The following is a 22710-nucleotide window of genomic DNA, read 5'->3' as shown; positions in this document are numbered from 1 at the left end:
AAAAGGCAGGGACAGCCAAAGCAGAAGTCAATAAGGAGTTACAAGGAGAGTGCTGGTTCTGAACACAAGCCTGCACACGTGGCAGGGAAAGGCGTGCCACACAACGGCATCACACGCAAATTCAGTTTTTTTTTTTTTGTCTTTCTTTTTCTGTGTCCGGCAACGGATCGCAACCCTCAGTGTTGCCCCTGCACCGGACCAGGGACCGGCAACGGGATCGCAACCCTCGGTGCTGCTCCTGTGCCTCGCTCAGCCAGTGAGTGGGAACCGGTCTGTATGTGGGATCCGAACCCTCGGGCGGGAGCGCCGCCGCACTTCCCAAGCGGGCCGGCCCCCACCCTAGGTTAGTTTTGCCTGTTCTTGAATGTCATGTAAAAACAGCAAGTACTCTGTTATGTCCACATCTATCACTGGACATGTTTTTGAGAATCACCCACGTTACGTGCATCCATTTTTTCTTGCTGTGTAATATTTGATTTATGAATATATCAAAGTTTATTCTCCTGTTGATGGATATTTCAGTTGTTTCCAATTTGTGGCAATTTTGAATAAAGCGCTATTTACATTAACATTTGTGTGCAAGTTTTTGTGGACTAATTTCTGTTCTGTGTACATAGGAGTGGATTTTCTGGGTAATAGGTTAGCACTGTGCTTTTATAAGAACTACTAAACAGTTTTCCAACGTGGCCATAACATTTTGTACTCCACCAGCAACATATGAGAGTTACAGTTTCTCCACACCCTTACTACACTAGGTATTGTCAGTCTTTTTAAATTTAGCCTTTCTGGTGGGTGTGCACTGATATCTCTTTGTGGTATTATTTTGCATTTCTTTGTCGTGTAGTGATGTTGAGCACCTTTTCATGTGCATACTGACCATTTGGATATCTTCTTTTGTGAGGTGCCTGTTCACAAGCACTCCTCTGAGAGTTACTGCATTTTATAAATTGGGTTATTTAAAGTATGGGAGTTCCTTTTATCTAGAAATGAGTTCTTTGGCATATATATGTAGTGAGAACATATTCTCCCAGTGGTGGCTTTCCTTTTTAATTACTGTCTTTTGATGAGTGGAAATTTTTATTTTTATTTTATTTTATTTATTTTTGTCTTTTTGTGAGATCGGCCACACCGCGCTCAGCCAGTGAGCACACCAGCCATCCCTATATAGGATCCGAACCCGTGGCCTTGGTGTCAGCAGCACCACACTCTCCCGAGTGCGCCACGGGCTTGGCCCAGGAAATTTTTATTTTGATGAAGTTTAATTTGTGATTTATTTTATGCTTAGTGTTTTTTATATCATGTTGAAAAAAATCTTTGCCTACCCCAGAGGTCATAAAATTTTTGTTTTCGCTTTTGTTTTTTTGGTAGCTATACCTGCTGGAATGGGATGAAGATTTTCTTCTATAGTTTCCTTCCAGAAATTTTTTTTTCCTTTTTGTCTTTTTTACTGACCGGTAACGGGATCACAACCCTCGGTGTCACGCCCGTACCGGGGACCGGCAACGGGATCGCAACGCTCGGTGTTGCACCCGCACCGCGCTCAGCCAGTGAGCAGAAATTTTAGTTTTAGCTTTCATACTTATGACTATTATCCATCTCAAAATATATATATATATTTTTTAAAAGATGACGGGTAAGGGGATCTTAACCCTTGGCTTGGTGTTGTCAGCACCACACTCAGCCAGTGAGCTAACCAGCCATCCCTATATAGGGATCCAAACCCGTGGCCTTGGTGTTATCAGCACCACACTCTCCCAAGTGAGCCATGGGCTGGCCCTCAAAATATTTTTTGCATATGGTATAAGGTAGAGGCCAGGTTCATTTTTTCCCCATATAAATAACCAGCTGCTCCATCTCCATTTATTGAAAAGATACTCCTTTTCCCCACTGAACCACATTGTCACCTTTGACAAAAATCAAGTGATCCGTTACATGTGAGTCTGTGTCTCAACCCTCTATTCAGTTCCATTGATCTGTTTACCTATCCTTACACCAATACCAGTCAGCGTTAACTACTTAGTTTAATTCCTTATTTCTGAAGTCAGATAAAATTCTCCAGCTTTGTTCTTCTTCAAGATTGTCTTGGCCCTTCCTTTTTTTTTTTTTTTAAAAGATGACCGGTAAGGGGACCTCAACCCTTGGCTTAGTGTTGTCAACACCACGCTCAGTTAGTGAGCCAACCGGCCATCCCTATATGGGATCCGAACCCGTGGCCTTGGTGTTATCAGCTCCGCACTCTCCTGAGTGAGCCACGGGCCGGCCCGTCTTGGCCCTTCTAAGTCATGTGCATTTCCAGGTAAAGTATAGAATCAGCTGTTAATTTTTACAAAGCCTACAATGATATGCTATACTTTCAACCATACTCCTAAGAAAATCCCTTACTCCCTCCAATTTAATAGTCATTCCTTTAATTTTCATTCTTTCACTACTACTCTCCTGAGACTTAAACCAAGTAGTATTTTTCATCTTATTCTAGTTACTCCTTGATTTCCCAACTCCTTGATTGAATCAAGTCAGCTTCACTCAACTTCATTCATAAAGTCAGGCACATGCTTTTTAAATCTTGAGTTTTGGGTTTGCAATAACTTTATTCAATCATTCTTTCCACTTCAAGCCAATTTAATGGTATAATACCTTTAAAATAAAGCCTAATTCATGTTTTTCACTTTTAAATTGAGCTAAGCAGTACATACACTGAGGTGTTTTTGCATATATGCACACCTCTGTAACTACCACCCGGATCAAGATATAGAACATTTCCAGCATCTCGGAAGGGTCCTTTGTCCTCCTTCCCAGTCAGTCCTCCCCAAGGATAACCACTAGTCTTATGTCATCACCATGAAATAGTTTTGGCTGATTTTGAACTTCATACAAATGCATCATACAGTATGTACTCTTGTGTATGACTGTTTACTCAGTATGTCTGTGAGATTCATCCATGTTGTTGCAGCATGTATCCATGGTTTGTTCATTTTCGGTGCTATGCAGTATTCCATTATATGAATATAACACATTTTTATTTACTCTTTCTACAAGGGTACTTGAAAAAGTTCATGGAAAAATAGAATTGAAAGATAATACAAATCTTTCCATGAACTTTTTGAAGCACCCTCATATGGGTGAAGGATATTTAGAGTGTTTCCAGAGTTTGGCTATTTTAATAAGGCTGCTATGATACTTTTGTACACTCCTAAAAATAAAAGCCTGTTGGGATTTTAGGCTGAAGTTGCATTGAATCTGCAGAGCAACATGGAGAAGATTGACATAACAATATTGAGTTTTCCAATCTATAGATATATTAAATCTCTCCCTTTATGGATCATTTAATGTCTGTCAGTAATGTTTTGTACTAAATGTAATACATCTTTTGTTAAATTTATTCCTAAATATTTGATATTTTACTACTATAAACGGTATTTTTAAATTTCATTTTTCAATTGTTTGTTGCTCGTATATAGAAATCAATTGGTTAAAAAAAAGAACTTGATGGTTTTTTTTGTATATTGACCTTGTATCTACAGGCCTTGCTAAATTCACTCATTGGTCTTAGTAATTTTGATTTCCTTTTTGATCTGAGTGTTAGATTGTTTCTTAATTTCTAAGCAAATTAAAAAAAATTGTGTGTGGTTGATTTCTAATTTCATTGTGCTATAGTTAAAGCTTGTGGATTTTTTTTTTTTTTTCCCTTTTGTCTTTTTTCGTGTCCGGCAATGGATTGCAACCCTCTGTGTCGCGCCCGTACCAGACCAGGACCGGCAACGGAATCGCAACCCTCCGTGTCGCACCCGCACCTCACTCAGCCAGTGAGCGGGAACCGGTCTGTATGTGGGATCCGAACCCTCGGCGAGAGCGCCACCACGCTCCCAAGCGGCGCACTACTACAGTGCGCCACTGGGCCGGCCCCAAAGCTTGTGGATTTAAAAATTTTTTTAGTGTTATCATTTTCTTTATGGCCAGTTACATAATTGATTTCTGCAGACATAAAGGGTATATATTCTCTGTAGACTAGAAAGTTCTCTTTGTATTAAAGGAAGCTTATAAACTATATTATTAAATTCTTCTATGATTTGCTGTTATTTTGCCTAACTTGTTAAAGTCTGAAAATGAATATTATTTGTGTTTGGCCATGTTTAGTGCATAAATATCTATGATTCCTATGTTGTCTTCACAGACTATGAATAATTATGAATTTTAATTACAAGAATGGAAAATGTATTTTACATTATATACACATGTGTAATAATGTTATGTCTTTTTATTAAATAGTCTTTTTGCACTTTTTTTTTTCCTTTTTGTCTTTTTTCGTGACCAGCAACGGGATCGCAACCCTCGGTGTCACGCCCTCACCGCGCTCAGCCAGTGAGCGGACCGGTCTCCATATGGGATCCCAACCCTCGGCGGGAGCGCCGCCACACTCCCAAGTGCCGCACTCTACCAAGTGTGCCACTGAGCCGGCCCGTCTTTTCACACTTTTTAATGTATCTGGCCTTGATTTCAACTTTATCTGATCACAGTATCCCATGCCTGCGTTTTTTGTTTTTCTTTGTAAGATCCATAGCTACCTCTACACATCCCTTTATTTTCAATTCTTCTTTAACCCTTTTAAATGTAAATAATTAATAGATGGATTTTTAAAAACCCAATCTGCTTACCTTTTTTTAAAAATAGAGTTGAGCTCTTTTGCAATTATTATTAAACTGGATAAAACACAATGAACTTGTATCCATTAATTTATGATTATTTTATATCTTGCCTTGTTGATACTTTTTCTTTATATTGGCTTGGAAAAGTGTGGGGTTTTTTTTACCCTCCTGTTGACTTGGGGTTTTTTTTTTTTGTTTATCTGTCTTGGGAGGACTGGCCAGTATAGGGATCTGAATCTGTGACCTTGGTGTTATAAGGCTGTGCTCTAACCAATTGAGCTAACCAGCAGCTCTGCTCCTGCTGATTTAGAAGTTTTGTTGTTTGTCTCTATAAGGCTGGTGTTTCCCTTGCCATATCTAGCATTTATGATGAAATCTGTATTTTTCTAGTAATATTGCAAAATTATTCAATAAACGTTTCCCAAAACATTTCACCTGCTTACTCCCCTACCCCTTCAGCTAGATGACAATTTTAGAAATTGAGATTTTATTTCCTAACTTTCCTATTGACCCCATGCCAGCTCCTCTTAAGTATACCTTCTATTTGCAGACTCTTTCCTGAACATTTAAACTATATATCTTATCTCAGTGGTATCATAACCATAATGTCAGCTCCGAGAAATGGTGTTTATTCGTGTGTGTGTGGTCAGTACAGTGATTGAAACCTGCAGTTTTGTTCTGTTGTGTCTGCAATGCTAAGGACTGAGGCTGGCACTCAAAATGTTTGCTGAATGAATAAACTATCCATTTAGATATAACTATATTTACTACAACTAATTGTTCACAAGTTAAGTACTGTGCTCAGCATCTACCCAATACTGAGATCTCTTTTCTGATATAATTATCAATTGTTTAGAGAGCTTTGAGTATTTTCCTCATCTAGGGTGCATGTGTGACATACTCTCCAGTGCGCCACCGGGCCAGCACCCTATACAATTTTTTTAAGTGGGCATTTTTGGTTCTGGCTTAGGCCTCTAAAAATCAAAACGATGAGGTCTCTGGTGACTCAGGACATGGAGAAATAGATCCAGTATGTGATGTGTCACAGAAGAACAGATGTAATACTCAACTCTAAAGGGAAAAAACAAAAATCTTGGCAAATCTGTAGAAGATTTCAGAAAGGGAATCTGAAAATAGTATAGTGTGTTCAATTTGCTTTTCTCTAAAGCACTGGTCCATAAGGTCCCATTTTGGGGGACAGGATTGCTAGAATTACAGAAGCATAAGATAATAGATAACGGTACCCTCGTATGCAAATGTGCTTTTCAGACATGATCTGTCTGTGCTTGAGATAACTGGTAAGACTCCCCCCAGAAAGAATTTTGTTCTTCAGCTCCTGGTGGTGTGCAGAATCCACAACGGCCACAAGGAGGCAGGAGGCCCACGTCACACAGACATGGCATGAGCAGCGACAGGAAGTTAATGCAGCCAAGCCATTTTGTACCCTCAGGCTTGAGAGGCCTGCAAGCTACCTGCTGGCTACTCCAGCTATCTGTAGGGAGAAAAAGAATTTGACACAGGTTAGGATGGACTGGCAGACTTTTCTTCTCAGCCATGCAGGAACACCCAAATTTCTCAGCTTACGTGACAGGCCTTGTTTCTTTTCCTGATATTATTTGTCTCAATACTTATACCCTTCCTATCAAGATGCTATGGTAAATGCTATTTTCTGAGCACATGCAGGGGCACAACTAACCTTTTTGCCAATTAGAAAAAGAAGTCTTTTCTGGGCAGACGCAACCTAGCAGGCACAGGACTTGGCAAGCTGACTGATGCTGTTGAAAAAATTATTCAATGATACTTGTTAAAGCACGTAAAGACGACTTTATTCAGGACCATCACCATACGTATAGGGGCCGATGCAATGGGATTTTGCAATGGGGTAGAGAGATCGGGGTCAACTCCAAATATAGTATGGGCAAGTGAGAATTTAAAGCCAAGGAGCAGGGTAGGGGTCAGTAGATGGAAAATTACTAAGAGGAAACATCAAGAGTAACAGGATTCTTGCTGAAGACAGGCCAGGGTGACCAGACATCACGTGTTGGGGGGTGGGAGGTGGAGTAGAGAATGAGGAACCTGATCGGATATTGAGGGTGATCATATATCCAGGATGGGGGGTTCTGGCTGAACTAACTCAGGAAGGTTCTTTTACTAAAACTGGATTTTATAATGAAGTGCACAGATAGTTCTAGGAGAATGTTCAGAAGCCAGATTAAAGTTTGGCCAAGCAAAGAATCTTTGTCAATGCTTCTGAGTTAGAAAAAGACATTCCTCTTTCCCACACAATCCTATGTGGTGGTCCTGAGTGCTTGCTAAGTACCTGGCACCGTGCAGCCTGTCTAACCATCGTCACAAAAAGGTGGGCCTTATTATTGTCCGTATTTTCCTGATGAGAAAATTTAGGGTGAATTTAAGTCCCTTACTCATGTTCACACAGCTAGCAAGTGGTAGAGCGCATGACAAAGGGATGGACAATGATCTCAGATGCCCTGAACTTCTTCCCACATCCACTGCACTCACCAGAGTCCTCCCCACTACCCTCCACCCAGCATAGTCCCTCATATCAGCAAGTGATTTTTTTAACTCCTTATTGTTATATTAAATAATGTAATTTATAGGAAGTTCAAATAATAATAAAAAGAATGTCCAGGGCTGGCCCGATGGCGCACTCGGTAGAGTGCGGTGCTTGGGAGCGCGGTGGCGCTCCCACCGAGGGTTCGGATCCCATATAGAGACCGGTCCGCTCACTGGTTGAGCGCGGTGCGGGCGCAACACCAAGGGTTGCGATCCCGTTGCTGGTCGCGGTACGGGCGCGACACCGAGGGTTGCGATCCCGTTACCAGTCACGAAAAAAGACAAAAAAAAAAAAAAAAAAGAATGTCCAACCACATTAACGAATGGAGCTTTATCAATTTCTCTGATGTTCCTTGGCATCCCCTCCCCTGTCCCCCAAGAGGCAACCATCATCCTGACTTTTGTGCTAATCTTTATCATACACATATGTATACTAAATAACATTATAGTCTTGTCTGGTTTTGAATTCTATGTAAGTTAACTAATACTGCATGCAAGCTTCTGAGACTCTTGTGATTCATCAGTGTTGATGTATAAGCTAGAGTTGACATGTATTATGTTGCATAATATTCCATTATATGAACATTCTTCAATTATCCATTTCACTATTGATAGAATGTATGTTTACAGCTTTTGCTATTTTGAACAAAGCTGATATAAGCATTCTTGTTCATATCTCCTGGTGTACATGTGCAAGAGATTCTCTAGGATATGAAGTGTTTAAAAATCTTTTCAGACAATTATGAGCATGTGCCAAAATTTTATTATAGTCTCTGTAAGAACAAAGGCTTCTGACAGACCAAGACAAAAATATCTCTTTGTAGAAATACTTAAAGGGAGAAAAATGACTAGATAATCACTGTTAATACTGTATACAAAAGAAATGTCTTAATTAAAGATCTTTAGGGCTGGCCTGTGGCTCACTCGGGAGAGTGCGGTGCTGATAACACCAAGGCCACAGGTTCGGATCCCATATAGGGATGGCCAGTTGCTCACTGGCTGAGTGTGGTGCTGACAACACCAAGTCAAGGGTTAAGATCCCCTTACTGGTCATCTTTTAAAAAAAAAAAAAAGATCTTTAGACTCTTGACTGATAGCTGACAGTCATCTTAGTGGGTGGGTATACAGTTTCTCAGAAGAGGTCTCAATTTGATTACAATCTAACACAAAATTGCTTAAATATTTTATTAGGAATGTTACTGTCTTCCCAGAGGAGGTTGTGAATTACATTGCCCAAAAGGCTCTGTCCCAACTCAGGTTTAGGACAATTTTCCTTTTTTTGTTTATTTATTTATTGGCAGCTGCCAGTACAGGACCTGAACTCTTGACCTTGGTGTTACAACACTGAGCTCTAACCAACTGAGCTAACCGGCCAGCCCCCAATTTTTCTTTTATAGTAACTGAGGTGGAATTGCTGGATCTAGAATATGCATGTGTTCAATTTAATTCTGTTTTCTAAAGTGGTTGTACCAATTTATACACTTGCCAGCAGTGGGAGAGAGTTCTTGATGCTCCATGTCCCACCCAACACTGGATATTGTTTGAATTTTTAATTTTGGTCCATCTGGAGGTTGTGAAATGGCATCTTGTCATGTTTTTAATTTGTATATTCCTAATTACTAATCTGGTGGACCAACTTTTTACGTTTCTTCCATCTTTATTTCCTCTATTGTGTTCTTTATATATATTCTATATTTGTGCTGTCCGATATGGTAGCCAGTAGCCATATGTGACTATTTAAATTTAAATTAATTAAAATCAAATGTAATTTAAAATTCAGTTCCTCAGTCTCACTAGCCATATTTCAAGTGCTCAATGGCTACAGGAGGCTAGTGGCTATTGGATCATGATAACATAGAACACTACCATCACTTCATGCTCTATTGAACAGCCCCATTCTAGATACTAATCCTTGTGAATTATATATGTTGCAAGTATCTCCTCCAAGTTTATGGGCGGTCTTTTCACTGTCTTTATTGAGTATGCTGATAAACAGAAGTCCCTAATTTTAATGTAGTTGAATTTATCTAGGATTTACCAAGTATCTTTTCTTTGGTCATAAAGGTATTTGCCCAATTTCCTTCTAAAAAGTATGTAAAGTTTTGCCTTTCACATTTAAGGCCTGAGCCACCCAGAATTTAGTTTTGAGCGTGGTACAGAGTAGTGATCTGTTTTTGATTTGTTCCAGTTGTCCCATCACCACAGTCCTTCCTATCCCCATTCTTTGTATATTAGGTTTTTATATAGGCATAGCTTTTTCTTTGAGTTCTCTATTCTGTTCCATTAATTCTGAGCCAACCACACTGTCTTAACTACTATAACTTTATAAAGTAATAAAGGCTTGAGATCTTGGTTCTTCAGGAGTACGGTGACTGTCTTGGCCCTTTGCACTTTCATATGATTTCAGATTCGCCTCTCAAGTTATGCATAACATCCTGTTGCGATTTTGATTAAAGATGCATTAAACCTATAGATTGATATCTATATGCTAGGTACTATTCATGGCCCTGAGGCTACAATGGTAAACAAGACAAAGTGGCTTTCCATGACCATCAGAACGAAATCCAAACTCTACCACCACCTATAAACCCATCCATACATGATCTGTACTTTTCCCCACTCCCACCTGATCTCCCCTGGTTCTCTCTGCCTCTGTGCTATATCCACCAGTCAGTCCTCTGCCATCCCTTGAGCTCATGGAGCATTCTGCTGGTTGTTGCCTCATGATTAAAATCAAAACAAAATTGAGGATGACAAAGACTTAGAATGGTCATGGTTAAAAATCTGATGAGAGTCCACTACAACCAGAAACTGACAAAGAAATCTGGTTATTTCTTTGATAGTGAACATTTAAACAAAGTAACCAAAATTATGACTGATGACATATTAGATTTCTAGGAATCTCATGTAATTTTTGGGACACTAACATCAATAACATACCTATAAACATAGTTTAAAGGAGGCTGAGCGTCACTTACTATTTGACAATGCTTCTCATATAATTCAACATATCAAATAAACCTACTTAGTTTAATATGCCTCTTTTACAAGGTGTGAGACACATCCTTTGAGGTGTTCCAGAGGCCCAACTGGAAAATCCCAAAGTTAATTCAAGGTCAAAAAAACTTAATTTAGAATTCGACTTTGGGAAGTTTGTCAAAAATGTCAAAAAGTTTAGAACACTTGGTTGAATATAATCTTGGTTATCTATTTAATCAAAGTGACCATAAAAGATTTTAAAGGCAAATACAGAAGGCTATATAGTTGTGATAATTAAAAACTTAGTTCTTTTAATATCGAGAAGACTCAGTTTTCTTTGGTAATAAAAGACCTAATAAAATAAAACATCAAGCACTAGAAATTATCTTGATAAAACACAAAATCTTTGTTTCCTACACCAGTTACTTAAAAGGAAAAAACCTACACATGCTCATATCAATACTCCAAGAAACCTTGGCAACCTGGTGAATTCCGCTCTGGGAACCCTCCGCCATCCCTACCAGCTAGGGCTGAGCACATGCTTTATGTCACCACCGTTTCTTATAAACTCCTCTATTACAGTGTTTCTCACGTGGTATTATTGGAGCTATTTATTTACATATTTTCTGTTTAACTGGCTGATGAACTACCTCAGGACAGACACGGAGTTGCTCAACTCCACTGTGTGCCGAGGAGACAGATAATTGCTTAGGTTAGACATCTGCGTGGGGTTCAACTGAGAACAAGCTTAACACCAAAGCGTTTGGATTTGATTCTGGAGACAACTCTTTGCTGTTCCATCTTTAACAAAAACTGCTTTTGAGACTCAGTATTGATGGCAGATTAACCAAAGGCATGTGGCCCATCTATTTGTCAGATTTTTTAACCCTTGTTCTAAGCCACACCATCTGAGATACTGGACAGACTGGGTTGGATCCTTATAGAACAGCTGGGGTCAGGTCCTTGACTTTGGTGTTACCAACACCGTGTTCTAACCAACTGAGCTAACCAGCCAGCCCTGTACTTTTTTTTTTTTTGCCCAGTTTCTTTTGCTCACCATAATTATTTTGAGAGTCATCCATGTGGTTACGTGTGTCAATAGTTCATCTCTTTGTATTGCTGAGAAGTGTTTCCCTGGACATACTGCAGTTTGTTTTCATCACATGGCCCTATTAATTATATAAGTTTGCCTTTCTTTTGCACTGGCTGGGGGAAAAAAAACAAAAACAAACAAAAACCCACTAAAGATTTTGTTTTCTGTGGCCCACCTCTAGCAAAAGGACAGACTTCAGAGCTGGTATTCTGTAAATTAATCTCACTCCTAATTCATTTTTTCTTTTCCTCTCCCTTCATACATGTTTCCATATCTTTCTTTTATTTTATTTTGTTCTATACATTTAAGTCAGTCATCTTGGATCTCTTCTAGAACAAGGACCAAGTACAAGTAAACAATGCTGTGTTTTTATTTGATTTTATCAGACCTTCCTCCTGATTTCTTTAGGGATACTGATTTTTTTTTTACTCAGTCTACTTACAGATGCTCATCTTATCTTGCTTAGATAAGTGCCACAATCTCTAAAGTGCCTTCATCTCACCCTGTTTACCTGCTATGACTTCACCAAGATATCATTCCAAAATAGAAATCAGATAATGTCATTCCCATACAAAACACCTACAGGAAGAAGTCTGAAGTCCTACGTGCTGATTATGAGTCAGGCACTATGCTAGCTGGCTAAATGTGGAGATATGGTGATAAACTAGATAGACATGGCCTCATGGAGTTTCATTCCAGTGGCGGGTGGGGAAGCAAATAAAGAGGTAACCAAATAAGCAATAAAATTATGGATTGGAAAAACACGAAACTGGTATAAAAGAAATAACCAGGGTGTTGCAACTGAGTCATAGGAGCACGGGTGGATGTCAGAGAAGTCCTTTCTGAGAAGGTGACATTTACACTGCCTAAAATGTGAAACAGAAACAGCCATGAGAAGAGCTCTAGGCAAAGAAAACATCAAGTTCAAAAGTCTGGAAATGGGAAAAGCTTGGTGTTTCCTAAGAACTACAGATGGCCAATATGGCTGGAGGTAGTGAGGTTGCTAGGAAGTTGAGCCCTGCCTACTTCCCCAGCCTTATTTCCCAAAACCACCGGCTCACATGCAGCCACCCAAACTTCCAGCCATAAATAGCTATCCACTATTCCCTCAACACCACATGCCTGTTCCCTCAACACCATTTTTCACCTGTTCCCTCCTACTCATCCTTGTGATTGGGTTTCTAAAATAATACCTTCTTTGAAAACTTGTGGTTCCCTCCTGCCTCCTCCAGGCAGCCATACTGCTCCTTCCTCCTCTGCGTCTCCACAGAAGTCTACATGTACTTCTTTTCTATATAGCTAACATTTAAAGAGTGCTTTCTAGGGCCAGCCCGTGGTTCACTAGGGAGAGTGTGGTGCTGATAACACCAAGGCCACAGGTTTGGATCCCATATAGGGATGGCCAGTTTGCTCACTTGGGAGAGCGTGGTGCTGACAACACCAAGTCAAGGGTTAAGATCCCCTTACTGGTCACCTTAAAAAAAAAAAAAGAGTGCTTTCTATGTCCAGGCATTGTTCTAAGCACTTTACCTGTATTAAATAAACCCTATGAAGCAGGTTCGTTTAAACCTCAAAAACTCTATGAACTAGGTAATATTACTATCTGTACCATATAGATGAAGAAACTGAGGCCGAGAGAGCTTAAGTAATTCACCCATGGTAATACAATGAGTAAATGACAGAGCCAGAGTTTGAACCCAGACAGTCTAGTTTGTATTTTAACTATTAAGCCCTTTTGCCTTTCAAAATTGATAATAGGGCTGGTTGATTGGCTCAGTTGGTTAGAGCGTGATGTTATAATACCAAAGCCAAGGGCTCAGATCCCTGCACTGGCTAGCCACCGAAAAAAAAAAAGATTGATAATAGCAGCTAACATTTGTCAAGCACTCATTACCTGCCACGCTTTCTTCTAAATTCCTGACATGAATTAACTCATGGAATCCTCCAACAACTCTTTAAGGTAGATAGTCTTCACAAGTACCCCCTTATTGGCGCTATGACATGGCTATCTTGGGTGGACCCACATCCTGTCCCAGTCCGCAGTCCCAATGCCTCCCACACCCAGATGTTGCTCAACAAATATTTGCAGAATGAATGAATGACCTAGTATCTTTCTCTTGGCTCAGAATTCAAACTTCAAGGGCATACAGTGCCTGGAAATAGTTGATTGGGGAGATTTATGATAATGGATCATAAATCTATTGTTGTAAATACACAACAATGAGAACTGACTAATATAAAGACTGATAATATATATATTCACTGAATTTCAAATGTGAGGTAAGTAAATTCCTCTTCATATGAGACATGTATTACATATTAGAAGATGTACTAACCAGTTCCTCTGATAGCAAAATAGAGGCAAAAGGCTGCTTTCAGTACAGCACCCATAATAAGTCTAATCTATGTTTAAATGTGACGTAGCCAACAAATTGAGACATCAACTTATAAAACCACCTACATCTTTTGTTTAGCTATTCTTTCTTTCACTTGACAGCAAATATCAGACACAATATAGAGAACTTTAAAATGTAATTTAAATCTCAAAACAGGGTCTGGCCAGTTAGCTCAGTCAATTAGAGTGTGGTGTTGATAACACCAAGGTCAAGGGTTCAGACCCCATGCCAGCCAGCCACTTAAATAAATAAACAAATCCCAGAATAAGTCCATGATCTTTTTTTTTTTTTTTTTGTCCTTTTTGAGACCAGCCGCACCACGCTCAGCCAGTGAGCGCTGTGAGCGCACCGGTCATCCCTATATAGGATCCGAACCCGCGGCGGGAGCGCTACTGCGCTCCCAGCACCGTACTCTCCCGAGTGCGCCATGGGCTCGGCCCAAGTCCATGATCTTAAAAGGCAAATTGGAAAGTACTAGATGGTAATTAGAAAAAGAAATGAAGAATAACTCCTTGAAGTGTAAGGAAATGATGCAAAATCTTTTTATTTATCAAAGCAAATAGCTACTACTGCCTAGTCAGTTCTGGATGCCTAACATAACTTTCTAACAGCTTGGGAAACTGGTACGCAAGGCTCTGTTTCTTGGCTAGTTGACTAGGCTCGAGAATTCCCTGGAAAGGTACAGAAAAAAAAAATTTAAAAAGTACCAGGCTTCCATGGGCCGGCCCGTGGCTCACTCGGGAGAGTGCGGTGCTGATAACACCAAGGCCCCGGGTTAGGATCCCACATAGGGATGGCCGGTTCGCTCACTGGCTGAGCGTGGTGCTGACAACACCAAGTCAAGGGTTAAGATCCCCTTACCGGTCATCTTTAAAAAAAAAAAAAAAAAAAAAGTACCAGGCTTCCAAAGGCCAGCTCCAAAAAGAACAACGGAAACTAAGCAAAAAGACAAAGAAAAAGGGATGGAAATAACATTTGCTCAGAACCTGTTACTGACAGGCCAGGTTCAACTTGCCTTGTCGCCTCAAACAAATGACCTGAAAGTCCAAAAGTTGATGCAAGGATTGGAAAGTTTATTCAGATTACCGGTACCCAACTAAATGTCTAACCAAGCAAACAAACAAAGAGAAAAGAGGAGCGGTGGGGTCCAGTTTGTCCTAGTCCCAATTGGTGCTGCCAACCTATTCCATTAATAGTAATTGATAAAAGCAGTTCTCCCCACTGTTTTCAGCATAAAGAAGAAAAGTATTGACTAGATTTAAATCAGAAAAACAAAGCATAGCCAGGAGCCCTCCAGGGTGCACCTATACAGACGTGGATACGATCCAACCAAACAGAAGAGGGCTCGGAAAATCAGAAACAAAGCGTAGCTGGGAGCCCTCCAGGGTGCACCTATACAGAAGTGGATACAACCCAACCAAACAGAAGAGGTCTCAGAAAATCAGAGAAAGGTAAAGAGAATAAAGCACTGCCTTGTCAGAATTTAGGCCAGAGACTCCAGGAGAGATCTACAAGCAGCAGAGACATGGGAGCAAAATAGTCCCAGTGGCCACTTGCCTCTTGAGGCTAGAGTCCTCTCCGGTGCCCAAAGCGTTCCAATTTTTGCCAGTGATTAAATTAGGCTCTCGGATTCCAAAGTCATAGAAATGAACAATGTACCCAACAGTAAAGCAAGCAACGCTTTATTAAAAGAGGAGATAAACTTATGCATAAGGGGGGTAGCGACAGTAAGGCTAGCCCCCCCGAGGAGAGCTGTTCACGGTCTTTTATAGGGAAAGGAGTTTAAGGGGTGGCAGGCCAGCATCACTGGAGGTTGTCCATTCTGTTCTTCCTGGTTGCATCATGGGTGCATGCTCAGTAGGCAGTGGTGTCCATTATTGTCACCCCAGGAGGGTCATTGTAGCAGTCACCTTGATGCTTTGTGCACAGGTGGGAATTCCTAAAGGGGTCTTAAGGTTAGTCTGTGACTTTTACAATTATAGTGAACAAGCCCTGGGGAGGGGTTTTGCAACTCAGTAAATATCTGTTTCCTCTCTTATCTCAGTCTGTTTTGTCAGGGCAGCCCATGGGGTAATCATTTGCCCTGAGGGGTCTCATGACTGTGGAGTGGGAAAGTAACAGATTGTCCTCTGCAGGGAAAATGGAGTCAGTTTGGTTCACAGGCCCAGCCTTACTAAATGCCAAGTGATTTATATACATGTAAGACTTACCTTAATTTGACAGGGCAGGGTGATCCATATTCCACATTTTTTTTTTTTTGTCTTTTTCCGTGTCCGGCAACGGATCGCAACCCTCAGTGTCGCCCCCGCACCGGACCGGGACTGGCAACGGAACCGCAACCCTCGGTGTCGCTCCCGCGCCTCGCTCAGCCAGTGAGCGGGAACCGGCCTGTATGTGGGATCCGAACCCTCGGTGGGAGCGCCGCTGCGCTTCCCAAGCGGCGCACTACAGCAGTGCGCCACCGGGCCGGCCCCATATTCCACATTTTTTTGCTTAACAGTAACAAAAAGTTAAAATTATTAAGTAAAATACACACAGTCATAGGGCTGGTATAAAACCAACCTGGGAATCTGATACTGTTGTGTCTTATTCCAAATCTCATGCTCTTTTCCCTGCAATTCTGCTTTAGGTTTATTGATAAATGTGATGTAATTGACAAATTTTTAAATTAAAACAAGTTACCAGATTTCTTTTTTTTTGGCAGCTAGCTTGTACAGGGATCTGAACTTGTGACCTTGGTGTTACAAGGCTGCACTCTTAACCAACTGAGCTAACCTGCCAGCCCATTACCAAGGTTTTAATAGGCAATTTGTTGGTAGGAACTAAACCAACATCCATTCCTACTCTCACACCCTGCCATTAAGTTACAAGTCATATTTCACTGACTTTTATTCTTCCCAAGAGGCTCCTTAAAGCCTCATACAATACACCACTGATGGCCAGACCTACCAAACTGTCAGACCTGCCCCAGTAGTGTCTCCCTCCTTAAAGTCAAATCCTATCTGAAAACAAACAGGCTCATAGTCATAAAGTAAACTGAAGGGGATTTTGTAAATCTTATTTTCTTTTTTTTTTTTAAAGATGACCGGTAAGGGGAAATCAACCCTTGGCTTGGTGTTGTCAACACCACGCTCAGCCAGTGAGCCAACCAGCCATCCCTATATAGAATCCGAACCCGTGGCCTTGGTGTTATAAGCACCACACTCTCCCAAGTGAGCCATGGGCCAGCCCCTGTAAATCTTATTTTCTAAAAGATAAACCTTCCCATCAGATTGGCAAAAATTTAAAAGTCTGACAATACTAAGTGCTACTGAGGATACAGAACTGTGGGAACTCTCCTACATGGCTGGTAAGAATGTTTAGTACAATAACTTTGGAGAACTATCTGGCAAACTTTAGTAAAATTGAAGATACATCCCATAATTCTATTCCTAGGTATATTTACTAGAGACGTTCTCACACACACATATATATACAAGGACATACATATAACAATGCTTTGACTGTTGGTGGGAATGTAAAATGGTACAGCTGCTATGGAAAACTGTATGGTGGTTACTCAAAAAACTAAAAGTTGAGTTACAGTATGGTCCAGCAATTCCTCTTTGGGGTATAGATCCAAAAAGATTTGAAAGCAGAGACTTGAACAGATATTTCTACACCCATGTTCACAGCAGCATTATTCACAACAGCCAACAGGTGGAAACAATCCAAGTGTCCATCAACAGATGAATGGATAAGAAAATGTGGTAAATACATACAATGGAATACTAGCCTTAAAAAAGAAAGAAATTCTGTCACATGCTACAAGATGGATGAACTTCATTTTGCTAAGTGAAATAGGCCAGTCACAAAAAGTAGACAAATATTGTATGATTCTACTTAAATGAGGTATCTAAATTAGTCAAACTCAGGCTGGCCAGTTAGCTTACTCGGTTAGAGCCTGGTGCTGATCACACCAACGTCAAGGGCTTGGATCCCCTTACCAGCCAGCTACAAAAAAAACCAAAACCAAAATAAATAAATAAAATAGTCAAACTCATGTAGACATAAAGTAGAACGATGGTTGCCAAGGGCTGGGGGGAGGGGGAAAAGGGGAGTTGTTCCATGTGTATAAAGTTTCAGTTTTACAACATGAAAAGTTCTACGGATCTGTTGCACAACAATGTGTATATAGTTAACACTATTAATTGCACACTTAAAAATGGTTAGGATGGGCCGGCCCATGGCTCACTCGGGAGAGTGTGGTGCTGATAACACCAAGGCCCCAGGTTCGGATCCCATATAGGGATGGCCGGTTCGCTCACTGCCTGAGTGTGGTGCTGACAACACCAAGTCAAGGGTTAAGATCCTCTTACCAGTCATCTTTAAAAAAAAAAAAAAAAAATTGGTTAGGATGGTAAATTTTATGTTATGTGTTTTTTACGATCAAAAATTTTTTTTTTTTTTCCTTTTTTTGTCTTTTTTCGTGTCCGGCAACGGATCGCAACCCTCAGTGTCGCGCCCGTACCGGACCGGGACCGGCAACGGGATCGCAACCCTCGGTGCTGCTCCCACACCTCGCTCAGCCAGTGAGCGGGAACCGGTCTGTATGTGGGATCCGAACCCTCGGTGGGAGCGCCACCACTGGGCCGGCCCTATGATCAAAAATTTAAAAAATTATTTTATTTTATTTTATTTTATTTTTTTTAAAAGATGATCAGTAAGGGGATCTTAACCCTTGACTTGGTGTTGTCAGCACCACGCTCACCCAGTGAGCGAACCAGCCATCCCTATATAGGATCCGAACCCACAGCCTTGGTGTTATCAGCACCGCACTCTCCCGAGTGAGCCACGGGCCGGCCCAAAAAAATTTTTTTAAATACCAAAAAAATTTTTTTAAAATATTTTTTTAGGGCTGGCCCCGTGGCAAACTTGGGAGAGTGCGGCGCTGGGAGTGCAGCGACGCTTCCGCCACGGGTTCAGATCCTATATAGGGATGGCTGGTGCGCTCACTGGCTGAGCGCGGTGTGGGCGACACCACACCAAGGGTTGTGATCCCCTTACCGGGCCCAAAAAATACAAAAAATATATATATATATTTTTTTAGGGCCGGCCCGTGGCTCACTCCGGAGAAGTGTGGTGCTGATAACACCAAGGCCACGGGTTCGGATCCCATATAGGGATGGCTGGTTAGCCCAATGGGTGAGCATGGTGATGACAACACCAAGTCAAGGGTTAAGATCCCCTTACCGGTCATCTTTTAAAAAAAAAAAAAATTTTTTTTTAGTGGCAGCTGGCCAGTATGGGGATCTGAACCCTTGGCTTTGGTGTTACCAACACCACATTCTAAGCAACTGAGCTAACTGGCCAGCCCGACAAAATAAGATAAAAAAATTTTTAAAAGCTTAAGCAAATTGGTGGTTATATGGCGTTTGTTATATTATCTCCAACTTTCATATACGTATGTAGTATTTCATAATAAAAACATTTTATAAAACAGTTATTTTTACCTCACCACTTTTTTTTTTCTGGTGGCTGGCCATACAGGGACCAAACCATGGACCTTGGTGTTATCAGCACCATGCTCTAACCAGCTGGGTAAACCATCCAGCCTGAGCATTTATCTTTTATTTTTTGGCTTCTGGCCAGTAAGGAAATCTGCCAAGCAGCTTCTTTTTAATGGACAGATTTCTGTAATTTTGAGGTCCAGTATGAAGACAGTACAGAATTTTGCTCTATGTTCGTTTGGGTATTCAATATCAAAGTTTCTAACTTGCTTGTAATAACTTAGGAGTCAGTGCCATAGTTGTGTTGAAATAGTCAAATGTGAAATATAAAGTAAAAGAAATGGCAACTCGATATTTACCTGTCACCCGATAATGTCAAGAAAACCATTGTAAACTTTTAATCGGAAAAATAGTTTTCTCACAGATTTTTATTAAAAGACATCTAGCCAAGTAAAATCACTTAGACTTTCAGAATCAATACCTCTTTCAAAGAAACTGGCTAGGCAAAAACCTATGGAGATTAAATACTGTACTGTCTTTTTGCTTTGTTTTTTAGTACCTACGGCCGTCATGAAGTTTATTTTTTTCCTCCAGTTGGACAAAAGAGAAAATTGCACTTTATTCATTGAACAAATACTTATTGAGCACTGTATGAAGTACCCGATTTTAGGAATCTCACCGTTCTATTCTTTGTTTACAAATTATCTTTTGTAATTTATTATGACAAATTATGTGTTACTACTAAAAGTTTCATTTATAAACAGACCATGAAAAATTCATCTTGTTCATTGTACTGGGGTAGCATACACCTTCCTTCTAAAAACATTTTGCTGCGTGGAGGTTACCAAATGACCTACTTTGGGAAAACATTAAACCAGGAAGCTATATGACTAACTTAGTGCTGGCAACTGCTAGAACCCCCAGTGAAGTCACCAACCCAGTCACGAGGTTTGCCTTCTAGCTCAATCTACTGATCAACACGTGTGACTCAGGAGAAGCTGCTGATGAACTCAGCCTCACGGATGGACAAACAAAAATAAAAATTCTTACTTTGTAAGATAAACACTTTATAAACTGATGTTTGAATTCACTCCCAAAATTATCTCCTATCTACTGCTTACTCAAGTCAGTAGCCAGTAGATCTTAGTTTTAGTCAAATTAACTTGAAGCTGTCTAAATGTTAATTCATCACACACCTCTCTACTGAGTTTCCTAATGTTATGCTCAGATATGGTGAAATGTAATGACTAGGGCCTCTTCTAAGTGATGTTCACCTAATTTATATGAATACGCACATTTCTAGACAACTTCCTCCTTTAGGAAGGTCGGTACCACATGAAAACAGCCATTTCGTGGTTGTTCACTCTCCCAGCCCCACTCACGCTCCTCGGGTCACCTGTGCGCGCCGCCTGCACAAGCGCGTCAAGGACAGAAGTACAGGTGCTTCCGTGTGGACGAATCCCCAGCCTCCTAGAGCGGGTTTTCAGCCCCCCTGATCCGAATTTCTCTTTCTTCCCAGCGGACGAGGAGAGAGGGGTGTGCAGTGTGCAGGCTTGCCGTAGAGCGGGGCCAGGCGTCCTTCAACCTGAGGCGGGACCTGCCGCTCTGGGCCCGGTCCCCGCAGAGGGTCCCCCCGTAGAGCCGTGAGGACAACTAAGACAAAGCAACACAGCGCATTCCGACTGCAGCAGCGTGATAAACGTTTGCTGCACGGCCCGCAGTCACCAAGAGCAAAACTGGAGACCGGCCGGCGTGAGGGGAAGAGGAAGGGGGAGGGGGGGACTATGCTTCACAGAACGCGGGAACGCGGGCTTTGGAGGCGGGGGCGAAAGACCTCCCTGCCCCCAACTACGACCGGAAATGCCCCTCTTCCCAGACGGCGCTCCTCTACGGCGCACGCGCACTTCGTTACTTAGCAACGTAAGCACTAAACCACCCCACCCAGGCAGCCCAGCAACAACCGAGCCGCCGCGTCCCCCACCAATCAGCGCCAGCCTCGCCTTCGCACGCCCCACCAATCAGCGCCGGCGCCGCAGGGAAGTTTCCAGAGCTTTCGAGTTAGGGCCCTTTAACTCAAATTCATCCGCCTGATAATTTTCCCACATTTTCGTAAAGGAGGAGAAGGAGCGCCTGGAGGGTAAGGGAGCTAATTCGTTAGGAGCCTTTTGTTCGGCTGTGAGGAATTTGGAACTCAGTCGAAAAGCCTAACGGCGTCGCGGGAGGGGAGGCCTGGCAAACTACTTTCAGCGGCGGACGGAGACGGCGGCTACGTAGGTTGTGATGTGTGACGCAACAGACGTTGCATAAATATCAGCCCCGCCGGAGCGGCGCATTCAGTGGTGCCTGGCTGCTGTGGTTGGGGTCGCTGTTGTTCTCTCGGGGGATCTCGACGTGACTGGTGACTCGCAGGACCTTGGCGCCCGCTGACAGGTAGTGGCCCGCAGCCTGGGAGGACTGGAGCACAGGGTATAAGTGAGAGCAGGCTGGCAGTTTCGTGGGTCTGGGTGGACCTCGGGGGAAGGGTTGGGGGAGGGGACGGCGAGGTGACGCGGCGCCGGGCCTTCCGGAAGAGCGGGTCTTGTTTACGTGAGGGGCGCGGGGGTGGCGGGCGCGCGCCGAAACAGATTAACGGCCACTTAAACGGTGGAATCGCGTTTTCTTCAGAGGGCGAGGGCGGCCGAGAGGTAGTCTTGTGTGACTTCTGGAAACGTTTCACTTCGAATCTCGCTGTGGGAAATGTGTCCCGCCTCTGTTGCAACGGGCATTTTTACTTTCCGGGTTTTGTGGGCTTGGTTTGGTTTTCATTTTACCTATCACTGTGCGTAGGTTTTGGGATAAACTCAAATATCCGAGGCAGGGAACAAAGCTTTAGATGCTAGTTTAGAAAGCACTTTAGATTCTCTAGGGGTTTAAGTCGAAATCTTTATTAACGAACTTTGTGTTCAGTGACTAAAGTCGAATAGAAAGGGGGGGGCTTGTCGGAGATGTTAGCGTGTTTTAAGGTGTTTGGAAGAATAGTTAACTGTTGGTTTTGACGAACTTATTAAATGTGAAAGTAAGAAATGGGAAGATTTTGAGATACATTGTTTTACTCTTTAAAATAGGTCAAAATGCAAATTTTCGTGAAGACTCTGACCGGCAAGACCATCACCCTGGAAGTGGAGCCCAGTGACACCATCGAGAATGTGAAGGCCAAGATCCAGGATAAAGAAGGCATCCCCCCTGACCAGCAGAGGCTCATCTTTGCAGGCAAGCAGCTGGAAGATGGCCGCACTCTTTCTGATTACAACATCCAGAAAGAGTCCACCTTGCACCTGGTGCTCCGTCTCAGAGGTGGGATGCAGATCTTCGTGAAGACCCTGACCGGCAAGACCATCACCCTGGAAGTGGAGCCCAGTGACACCATCGAGAATGTGAAGGCCAAGATCCAGGATAAAGAAGGCATCCCCCCTGACCAGCAGAGGCTCATCTTTGCAGGCAAGCAGCTGGAAGATGGCCGCACTCTTTCTGACTACAACATCCAGAAAGAGTCCACC

General features: G+C 42.0%; 1 protein-coding gene and 1 long non-coding RNA gene across 2 annotated transcripts in view; both read left to right on the top strand.

The window, feature by feature from the left end:
• LOC103588963 overlaps positions 1-569 on the top strand; it is a 2044-nt gene extending 1475 nt beyond the window's left edge. Inside the window, exon 2 of the long non-coding RNA XR_550352.1 lies at positions 344-569. This is a non-coding gene — a long non-coding RNA (uncharacterized LOC103588963). The remainder of the gene's footprint in view (positions 1-343) is intronic.
• Positions 570-21508: 20939 nt separating this feature from the next.
• The window catches only part of UBB (ubiquitin B), a 2684-nt gene continuing 1482 nt past the window's right edge, over positions 21509-22710 (top strand). Inside the window, exons 1-2 of the mRNA XM_008570801.1 lie at positions 21509-21604; positions 22279-22692. Coding sequence (XP_008569023.1) covers positions 22285-22692 — 408 coding nt within the window. The 5' untranslated portion in view covers positions 21509-21604; positions 22279-22284. The remainder of the gene's footprint in view (positions 21605-22278; positions 22693-22710) is intronic.

Source organism: Galeopterus variegatus, unplaced genomic scaffold (assembly GCF_000696425.1).
Source record: "Galeopterus variegatus unplaced genomic scaffold, G_variegatus-3.0.2 Scaffold632, whole genome shotgun sequence".
NCBI classification, from domain to species: Eukaryota; Metazoa; Chordata; class Mammalia; order Dermoptera; family Cynocephalidae; genus Galeopterus; species Galeopterus variegatus.
Note: the sequence above shows the minus strand (reverse complement) of the source record. Positions and strands in the feature narration are given on the sequence as shown.